The sequence below is a fragment of the Sciurus vulgaris genome (assembly GCF_902686455.1).
Source record: "Sciurus vulgaris genome assembly, chromosome: 2".
Taxonomy (NCBI): domain Eukaryota; kingdom Metazoa; phylum Chordata; class Mammalia; order Rodentia; family Sciuridae; genus Sciurus; species Sciurus vulgaris.
In genome coordinates, this window is record NC_136462.1 from 104,334,409 (window position 1) to 104,355,727 (window position 21,319).

At 33.5% G+C, this 21,319-nt stretch overlaps 1 protein-coding gene across 2 annotated transcripts in view; it reads right to left on the reverse strand.

Moving 5' to 3' along the window:
* RFX7 (regulatory factor X7) overlaps window positions 1-21,319 on the reverse strand; it is a 120,800-nt gene that overhangs the window by 54,004 nt on the left and 45,477 nt on the right. For both annotated transcript variants that reach the window (XM_079129879.1, XM_079129878.1), the window contains exon 3: window positions 11,435-11,468. In XM_079129879.1, coding sequence (XP_078986005.1) covers window positions 11,435-11,468 — 34 coding nt within the window. The remainder of the gene's footprint in view (window positions 1-11,434; window positions 11,469-21,319) is intronic.

Below are 21,319 nucleotides of genomic sequence, written 5' to 3' on the forward strand. Positions count from 1 at the left end.
CCAATCTGGAGAAATAATGAGTTATTATTGCCCATCCTCCTTTGGTTGACTCTCATCAAGAGTAAAACAAATAATGTGGTTTATTTCTTTATATATTTTAGGCCCTGCTACAGCTGTCAGGTATCCAGTGTAATTGAATTAAGATAAAGAACTAAGTAATGTGAACTGAGAAACTTTCAAACTCTGTTGTTTAATGATCTGGAACTGGACATATCAAAGTTAAGACTTTCCTTTCACCACTAAATATAACTGGTTCAGCTTTACAAGTATACAGCATATAGAACCAAAAGTGTTAGATTTCAAATGAGAAATTTAGATTAAGCTTTGTTGGTTATTATCAAAGTAATTATCAATTATGTATTATTTCAACAGTATTAAAACATTAACAAAATTTATTCACAATTATCCTAGAAATATTTTCATTTGTATCTTGGATAAATTAGTAAATTTTTCATAGCTTTAAAATTACATAGATGCCATTTTATATATTTTACTTTTATCATATATCGTAGTGTCATGGTCCTCACACTTGTAACTTACTTAAATAATAATTAACACCACTTTAGTTCTAGTATTTTAGTGAACATGACAAACAACAGGCTTGCAAAAAACAGACTGCATTTAGTATGGATTATTAAAATTCAGTAAGGTAATGATGTCAGCATTTAATTTTTAATTTCAGATTTGGGAGATTATTTTTAAGAATATTTCTAGATTACAAGGATTTCAAAAATTTCATATGTAACTTGCCTCCTGTGCTTACCACATGTAACATACTCTATACTAATCATCTCATTTACTATTCATGACAACTCAGTGGAGTAGGTACTCATATCACCATCTTTACAAGTTAAGTAAGGTTAGCTTGGTTATGCTCATATTTGAGAAAAAATTTTAAAGTGAGTATGTCAGTTTTTAAAAGCTTGGGCTCTAGAATTAGACTATCTGCACTGAAAGTTTAATTCTCTGGTGCAAACAGAAGGGAGATCAAAAGAGTTGAAGTGGGAGATCAAGGGGGAGGGAAGAGATGAGGGAAAGGGAAGGGGAAGAAATGGGGAATGAAGTTGACCAAACTATGCTATGTGAATGCATGAATATATCACAATGCATTCCAGTTTTATATGGAACTATAATGCAGCAAGTAAATAAATAAATAAAAGGGGGTCAGGGAAGGGAAGATGGGAGGGAAAGGGGTAGTACTGGGGACTGGAATGGACAAAACTATGTAATATGCATTTATGAATGTTGAAATGAACCTACCTATTATGTATAACTATAATGTGTGTATGTGTGTGTGTGTATGCACATGCTAATTCTCCCCAATAAGTAAATTTTAAAACCTTGGAAAGACCTTACTTAACTTGTCTGAGTCTGTTTCTTCATCTGTAAAATGAGAATGGTAACAAATTCACTTCATATACAAATTATGACAATTAATGATAAAACATGTAAAAATCTTTGTCACATAGTAAGTACTCAACAACTAAAATATCAAAAACAAATACAAAGAAACTCTTGACTTATGTGCGTAATATTATATACTTTTGGCTAACTACTATTTAAAAAAAAAAACACCCAACAAATATTTACTCAATGTCTTCTATGTACTACACTGTACTAAATACTAGGGATACAAAAACAGAGGATCCAGTTCTTATCTCCAGAAGCTTATTTTTGAAAAAGAAAAATAAATAAATCACTAATTAGTATATTACATGGTAAGAGCTTTGATAGGGGTATACATAGGATACATCAAAGTAGAGACCTTTAACATGGGATGGTAATGGCTAATAGGTTGAATGCATAGTTCATACTGCTGACCACCTCCTTTGACCTCCTCTAGTATAAAGGCTAGAAAACAAAATTTTCTATGTCCTAGTTTCCCCTGCAGTTAAGGGTAGCCAATGCTGAAGAAGACTGAAGTTTTTAAAGTTGGGTTTCCTAATGGAAGTAGATGTCCAAAAAAGGGACAACTTTTCCTAAAAGAAAGCCCTTTTGTCTTTCTCTTTTCTTCCTGCTTTATTTAGCATTTAGACTAAAGGGACATGACAGGACAAAAATTGATACAGCAAATAAAAAAGAGGTTAAAAAGCTGGTAGCACTGCTGAATTATTGCACCACTCATGAATGCCTGGCTTTGGACTTCTTATTTGTTGACACGAACTTTTCTTTAAGTGACCAATACTTGGGATTTGCTGTTATCTGCTACTGAATGAATTCCTGTAGATTAAAGAGATTTTCTGAAAAAGGCAATTTCTGAGTTGAATCCAAAAGAAGCAGTAGCTTATCTAAGTGAAGAAACCCCAAAAGGACCTGGCTGGCAGAGGAAATTGCATCATACAAGGGCCTGCAGTGGGAGAGAGCCTGGAATGTTCATGCAGGTACCTGCTCTACAATATGTACCTTCCAGTTTCTGGGATGGCTTTAGCCAGGTGATTCTCAACCTTCTCTATCTTCTATTCTCTATGTTTGAGGAGTTCAATACTCTGCCCATAGTGGTTCTGTATGGTGAACATTCACTCTTAAACAGTAAGTTTGGTGATGATGAACATAAAATATAATCCTTGACTAATATTTAAACTTCCAGAAATGTATATTTACGGAAATGAACTCAATTACATTCAAATTATCAATTTACACACATGACACCCTAAACTACAGTTACCTTGTGTGCTCACCATGTGTAGTGCACTCCAGCTACGTTAATGATCTCATTAAATATCCATGACAACTCAATGGAGTAGGTACTCTTATCATCACCATATTTATGAGATAAATTAGGTTAAAACTATGCAAAGTTAGACAATAATGACAAGGAAAGGATTCAAACTCAGGTCTGCTTCACTATAGACTCAGTTCTGAGCTACTTTGCTATATTGCTTATCAACTCCCTTTAAGTTTCAGGCCTGTTTGTCCCACTTCACCTGCTTAAATTCCTCCTGCATCTATGCAATAAAGTTTTAGTTTCAGCACTCTGGGCATAAATGTGGGAGTGGTTCAGGCTGGTTATCTGAGAATACAAGAGTATGGAAGGAAGAGGGTATTCCTAGGCAGAACAGAGCAGAAGGAAAGAGGAAAATGACAGAAAAAGGAAAAGCAATGAGATAAGTGTTTTTTTTTTTTTTTATTGGCAAACAGTAATTAAAAATTTTTTTCAAATATTTCTTAAGTATATGGTCTCTAAAAGGTATAAATGAAGGTGACAATACTTTTAAAATTTTTTTTATTGTTTGAAACTTTTTAATATTTGAAATTGGAATATATTTTGTAATCAATTTGCTAATTTATACTTATTCATACATTCAACAAGTATCTATTGATATTCATGTACTTGAGTATATTCCAAAGTATACATTCCTACATTGAAGAAACTAAGAACAAATAAAAATGCTAAGCATAATTATCAGAGGTAAAAACATAAAATACAATAAAGGTAAGCCCAAAATATTATGTGAAAACATATCAAAATTACACCTTAAAAAAAAAAAAAAGGTTTTTCACAGGGATGATATCTAAAATGAATCCTAAAATATAAGTAGGTATGGGGGGGGGGGGGAAGGGATAGTTTAGACCAGAGTTTCTCAACCTCAGCACTGTGACATCTTAAGGTGGTTAAGTCTGACATGGGGGGATATTTCTATGTTTTGTAGAATATTTAAACACCATGCTGGCACTTTAATGTGAGTATTACTCACAATTTCTGAAAATAAAAATGTCTCAAGATATAGTTAAATGTCCCCAAATGGGGATGTAAGAGGGAGGAGGGCTAAAAATTGGCCTTGGTGAGAACCACTGTTGTAGGTCTGTGCTGTCCAAAATGGTACCAATAACTCAAAGGACTATTTAAGATTAGACAAAAACGAGTAATGCTTGAATATGAAGGTAGAGCAATGGGAGGCCAATGAAAGGTTTTAAGCAGGAGTGTGAAATACACAGAATTTTAGAAGGATGACTGTGATAGTAGTGTGGAGAATGGAACAATGTGGAGAAACCAGAAGTAGAAAACCAACTGCAGTATCTCAAGTAAGTATGATGATTAATGCAGTGGTGATAGTGATGGTCAAAAATGGGATAACCAAGCAGTAAGAACTGATAGGACATGGTGATTAATTAGCTCTAGGGTAAAGTTGGAAGACTGACTTAAGGTTTTTAGGTTGGATAAGTGAGTATCCTTCACTAATAGTATGATCGAATAATGCCCTCAAAGTGTTCATGACTTAATCCTCTAATTCCTGGAACCCATGAATCTACTGATTTGGATGACAAAAGATTTTCCAGATGTGATAAAATTTAAGACCTTGAGATAGTGAGATTAAGATTATCCGGATAGGCCTAATGTAAACTCAGGCGTCCTGATAAGAGTGAAGCTAGGGGAAATCTGACTACAACAATGAGCACTATCACAGTGATTCGAGGTAGAAAGATTCAAGTAGCAGCTATTGTATATAAGCTAGAAAAGGCAAGAAAATATACTTTCCCCTAGAATCTCTGCCAACACCTTAGGTGTCCTAGTGAGACCCAAGCCATATAGCTGACCTACAGAACTCTCAAATAATAAATTTATGTTGTTTTTACTCATAAAATCTGTGGTAATTTGGCTGGGCTCAGCAGTACATGCCTGTAATCCCAGTGACTTCGGAGGCTAAGGCAGGAGGATTGTTCAAAGCCAGCCTCAGCTAAAGCAAGGTGCTAAGCAACTCAGTGAGACTGTTTCTAAATAAATAAAATACAAAATAGGTCTGGGGATATGGCTCAGTGGTTAAGTGCCCCTGAGTTCAATCCCTTGTACCCCCTTGCCCTCCCCCTCAAATTACGATAATTTGTTACAGCAGCAATGGAAAATTAATACAGATGGATAAAGAATTTGGGGGGTGACATCATGAGTTTGGCTTTGGAAAGGTTGAGTTTTAAATGACTATGGGGCATCCAGGTAAAACTGATCAACTAATAAATAGATATATGGGTCTGGAGCTTAGATTGGCCATACAAATTATAAGTCATTAGTACTTTGAGACTAACTGAAACCATCCAAGTAGATGTGCTTACTGTGGACAAATACAGACAATGCTACAGACAGACCGCAGAGGAATAGTGGCCCTTGAAAGAAACAGAATGAAAGGCTAAGACAAAACAGGAAAACCGGGACAGTGTGTTATCAAAGAAATTTAAAAGAGATCCTGGTATCCTTGATAAATACAAGTTTCAGGGGAGTGGTATTAGGAGAATTTTGTTACTGGGACTGAAATTAGATGGAAGGTAAAACACAAGACTGAATTCAATCAGTACTTTGATCTTTTAAAACGAAGAAGGAACCCAGTTACTCAGGAGGCTGAGTCACTAAGCAACTCAGTGAGACCCTATCTCTAAAGAAATACAAAAAAGGGCTGGGGATGTGGCTCAGTGGTTAAGTGCCCCTGGAATCTGGGTTCAATCCCTGGTTAAAAAAAAAAAAAAGGAAGAAGGAACATGGGTGGTAAATAGAGAAGGATTATAGGTTTCAGGTTTCAGGAAAGACTTTTGTAAGAATGAAAAAAAAAATTAAGCACTTAACTATTAATGGGAAAAGGTCAGATCAGTAGAAAATAGGAGAACAAAGAAAAAGGATAAAGAATAAATCATGAAGTGAATTCTGAAAAGGATGGGATCCTGATAGGCAGAGAGAGGGGGGGCGGGGGAGATATTAGCCTTCAGAAAGGCAGATGATGGATATCTCTTCTGTTGATAGAAAAGGAAAGGAAGACAAAACTGTTAGAAAACTGAGCAAATGGGTTGGGGCTGTAGTTCAGTGGTGGAGTGCTGGCCTAGCTTGTGTGAGGCAGTGAGTTTGATCCTAAGCACCACATAAAAATAAACATCTACAACTACAAAACAAAAACAAAAACAATCTGAGCAACTATCCAATTGGAATAAGAAATGGTGTTAATTTGGTGATCTACACTCTAACTCCTTATTTTCTCAGAGAAGTAGAAGGTGAGAACATTTGCTGACAGTGATCAAGAAGTGGGTTTAGTAGCTTAAGCCAAAGAAGTATGAAAGAGCATTAATGGAGAACAGTGGAATATAACTCACTAGGAAGGAGATTATATATTGTATTCACTATGAAGGAGACTATATATTTTATTCAATCTTAAAGTAGCTGTTAATAATTATTCTACATGTGACCACAGTGGATTACCTGACAATTCTTCCCACTTCCCCAATTTAAAACATATACAAAATCACAACTGTTTTGGAAACTGAATGTTAGAGAGCATAGAATAGTTCCACCTGAGAGAAAGAAACAAACAAATGAAATGATTCACCAGAAGGCATCTTCTGAACTATGATTTGGAGTAAGCAAGCTGAGCAAGACAGTATATGCTGAACTAGAGATAGAAATTGGTATTTGAGGAAGCAAAGAACTGTATGGAAGAAAGATAAAAAGTTAAAACATCTACACAAATTCCTATATAGACTTGGAATATCTTACTGAATGCTAAACTGTGTATATTGTAGATGAAAACTCCATGAGGCTAGGCAGAGAACTATCAGGGAACACATATTCCAGTTCTAACCAGTCACAAGTTGAGAGACCTCAGTGAATATCTGAGGAAGGCAGTGCAGTAAGGTACTAAATAATGTTGTTTCTGTCAGTGATGAGTCTATATATACCATGATGTTCCATAAGATTATATTTCCTAGTCATCTTGTAGCCATCTTAAGCTTATACAAGTATGCTCAATTATGTTCATAACAAAATTGCCTAATGATATATTTTTCAGAATGTATCCCCATCGTTAAGCAACTTATCAATGTAAAGATACCAGAGTGGTAACATCTTAGTACAAAAGCTAAACTAGCTCTAGCTGTAGCTGTTACTCTAGACCTGCCCTTAAACACAAGCTTCAAAAGAAGTAACTGAGGCTGCAGGCCCCAAATATCAGTACACTTTAAAGATAACCAAAATCCAGATTTTCAAAAACCAAACCAAACCAAAACCCAAAACCATAAAAATCACTGTTTAGCACTAACTTAAAAATTACTAGATATGGGGGTTGAGGCTGTAGCTCAGTGGCAGAGTGCTTGCTTAGCATGTGCGAAGCACTGGGTTCAATATGTAAAGAAGCAGAAAATTATTACTATATTACAACAAAAATCAGAAAATAAATCAGATGCAGAAATGTCAGAAAACATAATTAGCAAAGAATGACTTTTTAAAGCAAGTATTATAAATATGTCCAAAGAACTAAAGCAAGACATGAACATAATGAGAATTTTTAAAAAAAGGTAAAATTTACAGAACTAAAAATTTAAAAGATTTATAGCAGATTAGATACTTAAGTGGAAAAGATTAGGGAATATGATAATACAGAAATATAAATTACCAGTAAACTCAGAAGAATCATTTGACAAAAACCAACATGTATTTGTTTTTGTATATATGGTATGGGATATTGAACCCACCAGGGCCCCTGCAATGATAGGAATGTGTTCTACCACTGAACTACAGGCCCAACCCTCTCAACATGCAATTATAATTAAAATTAAAAACAACAACAACAACAACAACAAAAAAACCCCAAAATCAAACAAAAACACTTAGCAAAACAGAAACAGAAGGGAACATATTCAACCTGATAAAGAGCAATCATAAAAAGGTTAACAGATTAAATGGTGAACGAATGACTATTTTTTCCCCTATGATTGAGAACAACACAAGAAAATCCACTCTCACCATATCTGTTTTAGCCCTGTCCTGAAGGACCGAGGGTAACAAAAATTTTTAAATACCTTTCACAATAGCATGGAAAGTTTTAAGAATGCTGAATATTTAGGAATAGCTGTAAGAAAATATGTATGAAACCTAAACACAGAAAACTATAAAATGTTACTGTAAGAAATTATAGAAAAACCAACTAATGTGGAGATATCCCAAACTCACAGATGAAGACTCATTAGTAAGATGTCCACTGTTCCCAAACTGATCTATGAATTCATTGTAATCTCAAACTTCCAGTAGAGCTGTTTTTTTTTTTTTTTTTAATAGAAACTGACATGGTAATTCTAAAATTTGTATGGCAATGCCAAAATGTGAATTGTTTATATTACCTGATATTAAGAACTTCTATAATGCTACAGTAGACAAGACAATGTGGTGATGCCATAAAGACATAATAACAATTGATGGGAAGAATAAAGAGAATCTAGAAAAAGACCTGCACATAATGATTTTTGATATGGAACATATTTGGAGGGAAGGGTTGACTTTTCAATGGTGCTAGAATGACTGCATATTCATTATATAGTAAAAATTCAACTTAAATTCAGAGCAGATCTAAAAGAAAACTAAAACTTTAAATTCTAGAACAAAATGTATGTAAAAACGTCGGGGGAAGGTTGAAATATCTGGAAAAAGTGAAGTGAAAACTGTGGCAAACCCTTCCCCCAACAACTAGAAAATGAATCAGAATGGTCAAAAAGAATAATCTGAGTCTGGAAACTGACTAAAGGCAGAGGTGTTGTCATTACAAATTCCTGAACTTCAGGTAATAACTATGAGGGCCAGTGTTTTTCTTGTTTGTAGCTGCTCCCATTACCTTATTTCATTCACATGGTTTGAACAGCAGTGCTGCCAAAATGAAGCTGCCTGCGTTTAAACACACAAAAGAAAATGTGATAATGGTAAGGTAAGAGAGAATCTTAACAGAGAAACTAGAATACAGAAAGATAATTAGAGAAAAAAGAACTAAGTCCCAGAGACCAGAAAAAGAACATCAATCATTTCAACGTATAGAAGGAGGAGAGAATTCAAGGGATAGAAAAAGTTTTTGAAGAGAAAATGGCCAGAAAACTCCAAATCTAACTAACTACAGATTTGAGTTCAACAAACCCTAAATTGGATAAACACAAAGTGTTCAATACTCACACACATAATAGTCAGACTGTTCAAAGCCAGAGAAAGTGGACAAGTGAACAAGTAAGTTGACAGTATGAATACAGAATAAATCTTGATAGCAAAAGAAGAAAAGTAACTCATCATGTACAGAAAAATGACAATATGATTAATTGCTAACTTAGCATCCAAAATAATCAAGTCCAGAAAGCAACAGTTAACAAGTTCAAAGCAATGAAAAAAAAAAAAAAAACCGTTAAGCAGAAATTCCACATTCAGTAAAACTCTTTGAAAATTGAAAGCAAATTATATTCACAGACTGAGAATTTAGACTGAGAGTATTCATTATGAGCAAATCTGTCATATAAGAAATACTACCCAGTGTGGTGGGGCACTCCTATAATCCCAATGACTTGGATGGCCAGCCTCAGCAACTTAGGCTGTCTCAAAATCAAAAAAGGGCTGGAGATGTGGTTAAAGGATCTTGGGCTTATCAGTCCCAGGACAAAACAAAACAAAACATAAACAAAAACAACAACAACAAAAAAGAAATAGTAGATTGAAGAAATTACCCTTTTACCCTTTATTCCTTTTTTTTTCTTTTTACATTCAATCCACCAACAAGGAAGATCTGTTAATTTTATATTCAAAATATGCCTGAAATTCACCTATATTTTTTCACATCTTTCACTACCTTCATCTGAGTAAGAGCTGTGAATTCCTTGTGGATGTCTACAACAGCCTAACTGGTTTTCCCCCTACTCTGGTCGCCCTACAAGTCATTTTTTCCAATTACATTTCTTAAAAAAAAATTAGATCATTTTTTTTTTCCCCTGCTTAATACACTCTAATTGGCTTACCATACAACTTCTTGTGGCTAAATTTGCCATAAACCACTCTCCAGTAGAACTGCTATCATTCTCTCCTTTCCTCCTACATTTTAGCCCACTGAAATCCTTATCTTCTTCAAATTACCCAAACTTCTAAATTTTTCTATTTTCTCCTCTACCTAGTATGTGCTGTTGGCAGATCAACACACAAAGCTAGTTTCTAATTCAGGTCCCTGCTCAAATGTCAAGATCACAACTCTGTTTACCCAACCATCATCTCTTGCTTCCTTTTAAAAATTTAAAAAATTTTGTAAAGACATTTATGAATATCTGAAGTTATAATATTTGTTTTTGTTCACTGTTTAATGTCTACCTCATCCAATAAAATACAAGGATCATGAGGATAGAGATCTTACTATCTTGTATATCACTAGATGTCCAAGGCCTAAGACAGCACTAAAAAATTATGAACTAAAATTACACATAATAGGGCTGGGGAGATAGCTCAGTTGGTAGAGTGCTTGCCTTGCAAGCACAAGGCCCTGGGTTCGATCCCCAGTACGGCAAAAAAAAAAAAAAAAAAAAAAAAAATACACATAATATATATATGTTTATTTTAAATTAAAAAAAATATTTTGTTTTAGTTGTAGGTGGACACAATACCTTTATTTTATTTTTAATGTGGTGCTGAGGATCGAACCCAGGGCCCCATGCATGCTAGGCGAGGGCTTTACCATTGAGCCACAACCCCAGCCCTATTTTAAATCTTACATGAAAATATAAACACTTCAAAGGTTTAAAATTTCCTTATTTTATATTTTTAAAATGTTATATTTTATAATTTATAATAATCTTCTGCTCTACTTTCTCAATGATGAGAAAAAATTATTTAAAAAGACAAACATCAACCAAAAGTCAAGTTCGCTTATAAGGAGACCCAAACTAGGGTAAGAAAAGTTCTGAAATCACAAGAAAAGAAAGATAATAAATTATACTGACACTTTGGGTAATCTAGCAGAATAGTCATTGAATATTCTAGAGCCTAGGGTGTAGCCTGTCTGCAGAGATTTCATCAAAGAAGTCAGTATTATTCCATTTGTCTCAATGGTTGCATGCTTCTTCCTTCACACATTTACACATTTAAGACAAGACCTAAGGAATTACAAACAATCTAAATTAAAACTATTAGTGTGACCTGAAGTTTTAAAAGCTGCAACCCAAAGATTAAAAGCTAGAATGCAAAATATATTACAGCAACAAAAATGAATTCAACAGGCATATTAAAAGCTTTTCTTTAAGCAAATTCTTAGAGTTATATAGGTAAAACCTAACTTGAAACCATCACTGTGGCTTAATTTCTAAAGGCCAGTAGATGAAATATGAAAAATATGCTAACACAACAAAATGCATCAAACATCTTAAAAACTTTAAAAATATTCTTACAGGTTTATCAGAATAAATTCCCTTTAAATGTTTGTTTGGGCAATATTTCAGTGAAGGCCAGGAAGTTTCAAATGCATACAAAATTATCCCAAATTGTGATTTCAGTGTTGATGAGATAGAGGAAGTTACCTAGATAGCAAAATTTACCCAGAGTTATAATTAACCATCAACATTTATTCACTACATTTGTTATATTTAGAATCAATATTTACTTAAGAATGGTATATTTCACATAGTGTTCGTAAAAGACTTATTACAAAAGAACTTTTAAGTTAGGTATTTCACTTACCAAAATGCAGTCCACTTTAGATTGTACAGTTTTGCTAAAAGAAAAAGAAAGTTAGGTTAGTAAGAACAAAAATTACCTGAAATACTCTCAAATATGGTAATTAAGTCTCCTTTTCATGGAAAAAAAGAAAAGTGTAAATGAAACTCTACCCTGAAAAAAATCTTTTCACAAAGCACAACAAAAATCTATTTCCTACTCGCTGTACTAAATTCAATTCTAAAGCACTATAAAAATATTTGAGTTTACTGTTATAGTCAATCTACTGTTGTTTCACTACAATAGATTTTTTTTTTTTTTTTAAAGACAGGGTCTCCCTATGCTGCCCAGGCTAACTAGAACTCTTGGACTCAAGGGATCCTCCTGTCTCAGCCTCCCAGAGTGCTGGAACTTCAGGTGTGCACCACAACACCCAGCTCACAATTAAGTTTTTAATGGCATATAAGTGCAAATGTATTACTATGCTGAGAAACAAGGCACAGAGTTTAAAATAAATTATGAATTTTACTGTCTGCCTTCCACTCTGAACAATGATTGCTTTAGCATTTAAAAGCCATAATGATGTACTACAATCTGTAGCTCTAAAGACTTGACTTAAATGCTTTTCCTCTTCTTCCTCCCTGCCTCTCTGCAACTCTCTCTCTTAATTCAGTAACAGGAATACTTAGACATAAAAGCCAAAATGAACTAATAAAATAATATTTGGAGGGTAGAAAATTATATTTAGGAACTAAATTATTCAAATAAAGTCACTATATATTAGTTTAAATGAACTTTAATATATAACACAAATGAAGGTAGTATAAATTAACTGTCTTCTGTTACAATATCCATTAATGTGCAAAAGCAAATAAATCATGCAAGATATTCAGTAATAGTTTACACACAATCTTTAAAAAATATTATTAACTAAGTTATCTTCCATAAAAGGTTTAGAGTCAAATGAATGCAAACAAAAATGGGTCGATCTGTCTTTGAATATATATAGCTATACAGCTAAGCTATCCAGTAAAAATCAGTATTTTAAATTTGATCTATTAATGTAATCAACACCAAATCTGAATCCAGATTTCAAGTTTCATTTTCTTCAAACAACAAAATATGATGAGACTATGTTTGGTTGTATAGTCCACAATGACTAAAAGGAGCAAGAAAAGCAAAGGAAACCTCTAAGTAACCAGGACTGAAACTCCCTTCCCACAATCCTACAAAAGCTTTTTAGAGGTTTTGAAATCTCCTTTTAGGATCACTTGTACAGTTTATCATTCATTGGCAACTAATGTGTGCTATTTATCTCTTTTCAATAACTCTCACGATGTTCCTTGAGATCAGAGAGTAATCTATAGATTATAAGAATTGCTGCTAAAAGGTAATATATCCAGAATCTAACCATCTCTCATCAACGTGGTCTAAAACAACACTGTTTCTTGCAATCACTCTTTCTCTTACTCTGCTTTATTTTTAACCACCAGCACATTATATTTTCATGAATTTATTTATTTATTGGCTATCTTCCTTGACTAGAATTTTAACTACATGAGACCAGGCTTTTTTTTTTGTTGTTGTTGTTGTTCACTGTTATATGATCAGCTGGCACATGTTGGGTTTCAATAAAATCTGCTGAATGAATAAGTGACAAAAAACACATCCAGTCCCCCCATATGAAGAAAACTGGAAAGACTTGGAGCCATTTGAGAATGGGTTTTTAGAGAAAACAATATGAAATTGAGCATGATCAATTTTTATACCACAATCTCAATATATCCCCATTTATCAGAAACTTACTATTCTGGAGATTATCTAAAAAGGATGAGTATGCCTATCACAAAAAATAAAATCTCTAAAAGGTATATGTAAAAGATAGTATTTTAAAGGATTTAATTATAAAGTAAAATGGAAGTACTACTGAGCTGGTTAAGAACCTTAGCAAACACTGAAGCTAGCCCCTTATTTTTACTACATACTTAAACACAAACTTATCAGAATGATACAGATGAAGTTCCAAGTTCCCTTTGTTCTTTTGTTTAGTCGCGTATCACTCCGTACCTTCCAAATGGCAACCATCATTAATCTTATGTATAACCTTTCCAATTGTTATTTCAACAGTATATATTGTAAGCTTTAAAATATTTATATAAATGTCATTATATTGTGCAGATTCTGTAATTGCTTTTTCACTCAACTTTTATGAGGTTCATCCATTTTGACATAAAGTTCATTAATTTTAATGGTTGAAAAGTACCCCACTCAATAAACATTACTAAGTTTATTCATCTGTTAAAAGATAATTATAAGGGGGGGGTGGGAGGGAGGCAAAAACGGAGGAAGGATGGATTGTATAGAGGAAAGAGGGGTGGGAGGGGTATAAAAAAACAATTATAAAGTTTCTAGTTATCCTATAAATGATACTGCAATAAGTGTTTTGAACGTGTCTCCTAATACATACACGGAAGAATTTCTGTTACAAATCTAGAAGTTGATTTTTGGGCTTATGAATGCATCTTTTCAATTTATTGTATATTACCAAATTCCTCTTCTAAGTATTTGTATTAATTTGTACTTTCATCAGCAGTATATGATAGTTCCTATTTTTCTATTACCTTGCAGATATAGTCCATTTATATATGTTACACATATTAAAAATTTGCAATTCTAATGAATACAATTTTTAAAAAAATTATCATCTTCTCAATCACGAGCAAAGAATACTTCATCTTTTGATGGACATATAGGTTTTTCTTCACAAATTGTTGGTTCATATCCTTTGCCTATTTTTAAGTGGAGTTGACTATTATTAAATTATCCTTATATCTTGGATATTAAATTATATCCTGGGTATTAATTCTGTTATATATATTTAACTTTTGTTAATGGTACCTTTTGTTTTATTAAAATTGAAAAATTTGATTTAGTCGAATTTTTTATTTTTATTTTTTTTGTGGTACCAGGGATTGAACCCAGGGCCTTGCAAGCACTCTACCAACTGAGCTATATTCCCAACCCCAATTTTTTACTTTATAATGTGTTTTTTTGGATCTTATTTACGAAATCCCGTCTAGCTAAATTTACAAAGGTATTCTATGTGTTATTCTAAAAGTAAGTTAGCTTTTTAAACTTAATGTGTTCTCTAGTTGGGAATTGTTCTTGTATATGGTTTGATGTAATATGACATGACCTTCATTGCCATCTTCAAAAAGTCTTGATAATTCTTGGACCTTTACTTTTCCAAGTGAATTTTTTTTTTTTGGCGGGGTGCTGGGGATCAAACCCAGGGCCTTGTGCTTACAAGGCAAGCACTCTACCGACTGAGCTATCTCCCCAGCCCCTCCAAGTAAATTTTTTAGTCCTACAATTTTTCAGTTGTAGTGATGCTGCAGTTTGAACTTGCGGGGAGGGGTAGACTGATAATTTGAATATATTTTTATCTGTCCTTCAAGTGTCTTACAGTGTTCTCTATAAATCTTTTCAAATTTTCTTAGAAAGAATCCATGGCAGCTTATAGATGGTATTTTTGAATTGTATCTTTTTCCCCCTTATTACATGTTCTAGTTGATGTCGACTGATATGAAGCAAAGTCTTGGTTTTCTAGGCTGATCACTGTCTAATTTCAGTTTCATTTTCAACTGAAAATGTTTAGAAGTAAACTTACTGCTAAACTTACTGCAATCAAGAATAATGCTTGGGGCAATTTTTATGATTAATATACTTTATCATTTGAAGGGAAAGAGTCAGGGCTTTTGCTCTTCTGTTCGCTCATCAGGAACTTTTTTCAAAAGGGATTTTTGCCGGGACCATTCTCTTAACTTTATATGCTCATGGTTCAAACATTTATCTCCTCAGAAACCATCCCTAACAGTTATCTTAAAAACAAAAACAACACAAATTAGTTCTTGTCACCCTTTATTTCCTGTATGCACATTTACTTATCTTCATTGTAATTATTGCCACTGGTATTTATATCTGTCTATCCAACTCCCCCACTAGAGTGTAAGCTTTACATTAGAGGGCAAGAAATGTCTATGTATCTTTTTAAAAAACTAGCTCTTTGTTGACACAGTTCTCTTTTTTATCTCATCACTTTTTATTGTTTTTTAAATTTATGCTATTATGTAAATTTGAACATAAAACATGTATTTTCCATACTTATTTAAAAAAAAATAAGTACACTAAAGGATTATAACTTTCTTCCTATTCCTGAGAAGTTTCCCCTTTTAAACTATACCCTATAAATTTTTCTATCTAATATTTTGTTGCTTTATTGTAAGTTTTTGTAATTTAGGGCTTGATGTGTGTGTTATGTGTACATTCTATTTTTAAACTTACTGATCCAATTGTATTTTCATTTCATCTGGAGTATGTTTTTCATGATTTAAATTTCCTTTGGGACCCAGGTCAAAGTCAACTTTTTAGAAATTTAAATAGATCAATTTCAAGTAATGAAATAGAAGAAGTCATCAAAAGCCTGCCAACAAAGAAAAGTCCGGGACCAGATGGGTTCTCAGCCGAGTTCTACAAAACCTTTAAAGAAGAGCTCATTCCAATATTCCTCAAAGTATTCCATGAAATAGAAGAGGAGGGAACCCTTCCAAACTCATTCTATAAAGCCAATATCACCCTGATGCCTAAATCAGACAGAGACACATTGAGGAAAGAAAATTTCAGACCAATATCCTTAATGAACATGGATGCAAAAATTCTCAACAAAATTTTAGCAAATCGCATACAAAAATATATTAAAAAGATAGTGCACCACGATCAAGTGGGTTTCATCCCAGGGATGCAAGGTTGGTTCAACATCTGGAAATCAATAAATGTCATTCACCAATCAACAGACTTAAAGTCAAGAATCACATGATTATTTAGACAGATGCAGAAAAAGCATTTGATAAAATACAGCATCCCTTCATGCTCAAAACACTAGAAAAAATAGGGATAGTGGGAACATTCCTTAACATTGTAAAGGCTACCTATGCTAAGCCCATGGCCAATATCATTCTAAATGGTAAAAAACTGAAAGCATTCCCCCTAAAAACTGGAACAAGGCAGGGATGCCCTCTTTCACCACTTCTATTCAACATTGTCCTTGAAACTCAAGCCAGAGCAATTAGACAGACTAAAGAAATTAAAGGAACACGAATAGGAAAAGAAGAACTTAAGCTGTTACTATTTGCTGATGACATAATTCTCTATTTAGAGGAACCGGGAAATTCCACCAGAAAACTTTTAGAACACATAAGTAAATTCAGTAAAGTAGCAGGATATAAGATCAATGCTCATAAATCTAATGGATTTTTATTCATAAGTGATGAATCTTCAGAAAGAGACGTTAGGAAAACTACCCCATTCACAATAGCCTCGAAAAAAATAAAATACTTGGGAATCAATCTCACAAAAGAGGTAAAAGATCTCTACAATGAAAACTACAAAACACTGAAGAAAGAAATTGAGGAAGACCTTAGAAGATGGATAGGCAAAATTAATATTGTCAAAAAGGCCATACTACCAAAAGGGCTATACAGATTCAATGCAATTCCAATTAAAATCCCAATGACATACCTTACAGAAATAGAGCAAGCAATTATGAAATTCATCTGGAAGAATAAGAAACCCAGAATAGCTGAAGCAATCCTTAGCAGGAAGAATGAAACAGGGGGTATCCCAATACCAGAACTTCAACTCAACTACAAAGCAATAGTAACAAAAATGGTATGGTATTGGCACCAAAATAGACAGGTAGATCAATGGAACAGAATAGAGGACACGGACACAAACCCAAAGAAATACAATTTTCTCATACTAGACAAAGGGGCCAAAAATATGCGATGGAGAAAAGATAGCCTCTTCAACAAATGGTGCTAGGAAAACTGGAAATCCATATGCAACAGAATGAAACTAAACCCCTATCTCTCACCCTGCCCTAAACTCAAAATGGATCAAGGACCTTGGAATCAGACAAGAGACCCTGAATCTTACAGAAGAAAAAGTAGGTCCAAATCTTCAACACATCAGCTTAGGATCAGACTTCCTTAACATGACTCCCATAGCACAAGAAATAAAAGCAAGAATCAATAACTGGGATAGATTCAAACTAAAAAACTTTCTCTCAGCAAAGGAAACTATTAGCAATGTGAAGAGAGAGCCTACAGAGTGGGAGAAAATTTTTGCCACTCATACTTCAGATAGAGCACTAATTTCCAGAATCTATAAAGAACTCAAAAAACTCTACACCAAGAATACAAATAACCCAAATGGGCTAAGGAAATGAACAGACACTTCACAGAAGATGATCTACAAGCAATGAACAGATACATGAAAAAATGTTCACCATCTTTAGTAATAAGAGAAATGAAAATCAAAACTACCCTAAGATTCCATCTCACCCCAATCAGAATGGCGATGATCAAGAACACAAGCAACAATAGGTGTTGGCGAAGATGTGGGGAAAAAGGTACACTCATACATTGCTGGTGGGGTTGCAAACTAGTGCAACCACTCTGGAAAGCAGTGTGGAGATTCCTCAGAAAACTTGGAATGGACCCACCATTTGACCCAGTTATCCCACTCCTTGGCCTATATCCAAAGGACTTAAAATCAGCATACTACAGTGATACAGCCACATCAATGTTCATAGCTGCTCAATTCACAATAGCCAGACCGTGGAACCAACCTAGATGTCCCTCAACTGATGAATGGATAAAGAAACTATATATATATATATATATATATATATATATATATATATATATATAGACACACACACACACACACACACACACACACACAATGGAATATTACTCAGCCATAAAGAATAATACAATTATGGCATTTGCAGGGAAATGGATGAAATTGAAGAATATCATGCTAAGTGAGATAAGCCAATCTCAAAAAACCAAAGGACCAATGATCTCACTGATAAGTGGATGATGATACATAATGGGGGGTGGGAGGGAGGCAAGAATGGAGGAAGGAGGGACTGTATAGAGGGAAAAGAGGGGTGGGGGAAAGGAAAAAAAAAAACAATGAATCAAACACCATTACCCTATGTATATGTATGATTACACAAATGGTATGCCTCTACTTCATGTACAGAGAAACAAGTTGTACCCCATTTATTTACAATAAAAAAATCTTTTAAATGAATCAATGTATCCTTTAAATACATCCACACTCTCTACGTATTTGCTAGAAGACTTTCTATACATTCACTTAATCAAAAATGTATTATAATACTAAAATCTTTTGTTGCCCATTTTTTGTTTTAACTATAGTTTCTGAGATAAGATAGATATTAAAAAATCACTTGGCATTTATTAATTTCTTTGTAATTATTGATAATTTATATACTGCTAGATATACATGATTATGATTTTTATATTTTCTTGGCACAGTATTCCTTTTATCATGATCTAGTTTTTTTTTTCCTTAGTAATGCCATTTGCCCTTAAATTGTGTGGTCTCAAATTAATTTTGTTAAATAACCTGTCTTTTTGTGGTCTTCTGAGTATCTACTACTGATAAGAAGTTTGTGTCAGTCTACTTTAAGATAGATCATTATCTCCTGTGATTTATACTTTTTAAAATTTAATTATGAGTTCATTCTAAGTGAGAACTGTTTTTCTCAGGTAAGTCCTATATATGTCCTGGGTTGGTGTCAATTTTCTCTTGTGATATGAAAAATTTAAATTATGAACTTATCTTCAGCAAGGATTATTTTTTTAGAGTAGTCATATCCCTTGGATCTTGGAAACAGTTTCACATTTGCCTCTGCTAAGTCTAGGGATTTAATGGCTTCAGACCCAGTTTTACACTAATTTAATACTTAAAGCCCTTGTACTATAAGAAGCTTTATCAAATCAAACTTCACAATCATGTAATACAGGCATATGTTTCTGGATGTCATAATTTATCCTTCTCGATGCTCTGGGCAAGTATCAAGTTTACCTGAAACTCCTTGGGTGTACAGATTCCCCTTTTTAGTTACATTTTATGGACAAAAATCTCTCTTCAGGTTCTAAGTTTCACAAAGTTGATGGGTCTCAACTACCTGTGAGAGCCATGTGCCCTATACTTTCCTACTAACATTAAGATATGAATCCCAGCATTTAAGTTCTGTATTGAAACATGAAAACTACTATAAGCCATTTAGGATTTAGTTCCTGCTTACCTTGCTTAAGTAAATTCTCCCTACCCCTTGTTACTGGTACCTGTGAATTTCTTTCTTGATTTTATTATCTACCTACCTACCCCTGACACACACATATATGAAACCTTCTTGTGTATTTTGTTTTTGACATTTTATATTCAAATCTTGAGTGTTAGGTGAGAATTCTGTCACACCTGCTCAATTATACTATACAGTCTAGAACACCTTTACTATATATATTAAACATATATATAAATATATAGGTATAAAAATACATAGAATATATATGTAGTTTTATATCAATATTAATAGAACATATTTGGAAATTTCCCTCAAATCCCAACACTCTAACCAATAAATTATTTGATTTTTTTTTCATATTCTCTCCAACGTGTATTCGTGAACACATCTAATTTTTAACCTATATATAATCAGAGTAGGGTATTTACATTTTTTAATCAAAAGCATTTTCTACTGATAGTCAACTTTTAAAGACATCTTATAACTTCCTAAAATAATCTCTGAGTATTGGATATTTTGATTAGTTCAATTAATAATGCTTCAATGTTCTGCTTCAGCTAATGACAAGGTAACCGAGAGTAATCTTGCTACACAAAAGTTATACAGAGTGAACAAAATATTTTTATAAAACCATTAAGGCAAAACAGTGACCAAATGCAGGTAGAACCTGGAGAAAAGTCATCCTTAAATGAAGGAACTGCACTGGGTGGCATTTTTATAAAATTTGCCTGATGGTACTATTTAATAGCCCATGTGACAATGACCACTTAGAACTCTGAAGCAGAAATTTGTTGGCTTGCTGGCTTAAGGAGTGCAAAGTCTGGGGTTGCAAGAGAAGCGGGAAAGTGAAAGATGGAATCCTAGAAAGATGCTGTATTATCCAAATAGGGAATGGCCTTTGTTTAAGGAATATTCCCAGGTTCCCAGGAAAAAGGAACAGCTATAAAGAGAAAGCTCTTAGATGGAATCTCTGTTGTTGCCTGTTACTGAAGAGAAGCTGGAGTTTGATTTCAGCCACATTAAATATCTACTAGGACAAAAAATGAAATAACAGCATCCAAAGCCTACAACAGACTAAAAGTAAAGTCATTACAGAAGTAAAATTTACCAACAATGTACATAAGCAAAATTTACTACATTGAGGAACAGGAAGAAAACCCTTAGAGTCAAGAGAAAAAGCAGCTCATGGAAACCAAATCCTGAATGATCTAATGTCAGAATTCAAAAAGGCTTTGAAGCAAGATTTATAGAAATGTTCAAATGTTTAAAAGAAAATATGGTCATAATAAATGTATATAAGGGCAATCTCAACTGAGAAATGGTAGCTATGAAAATGAACTAAATGGAAATTCTAAAACTTAAAAAGCACACTATTTAAGATAAAATATAATGGATTAATTAACAAGAGATCAGATAGCAGGAAAAAAAAAAAAAGGTCACTTAACAGGAGATCAGATAGCAGGAAAAAAAAAAGAAGAAGAGCTTCCTGAATCTAAAAGAGAAAGAAAACACTTTAAAAAATAAACAGAATATCAGAAATTTATAGCACAAGAAGTGGTCTAATTATATGCCATAGGACACCACATTAAGAAACATTAGTCAAAAGGACTAATGTCCTTATCTTTGTGCAAACACAAAGATACAAAGCATTATCCTGAAAGCAGTGGGAGAAAATGTTACATGCAGTGTGCAATGTGATATGAATGATACCTGACTTCTATAAA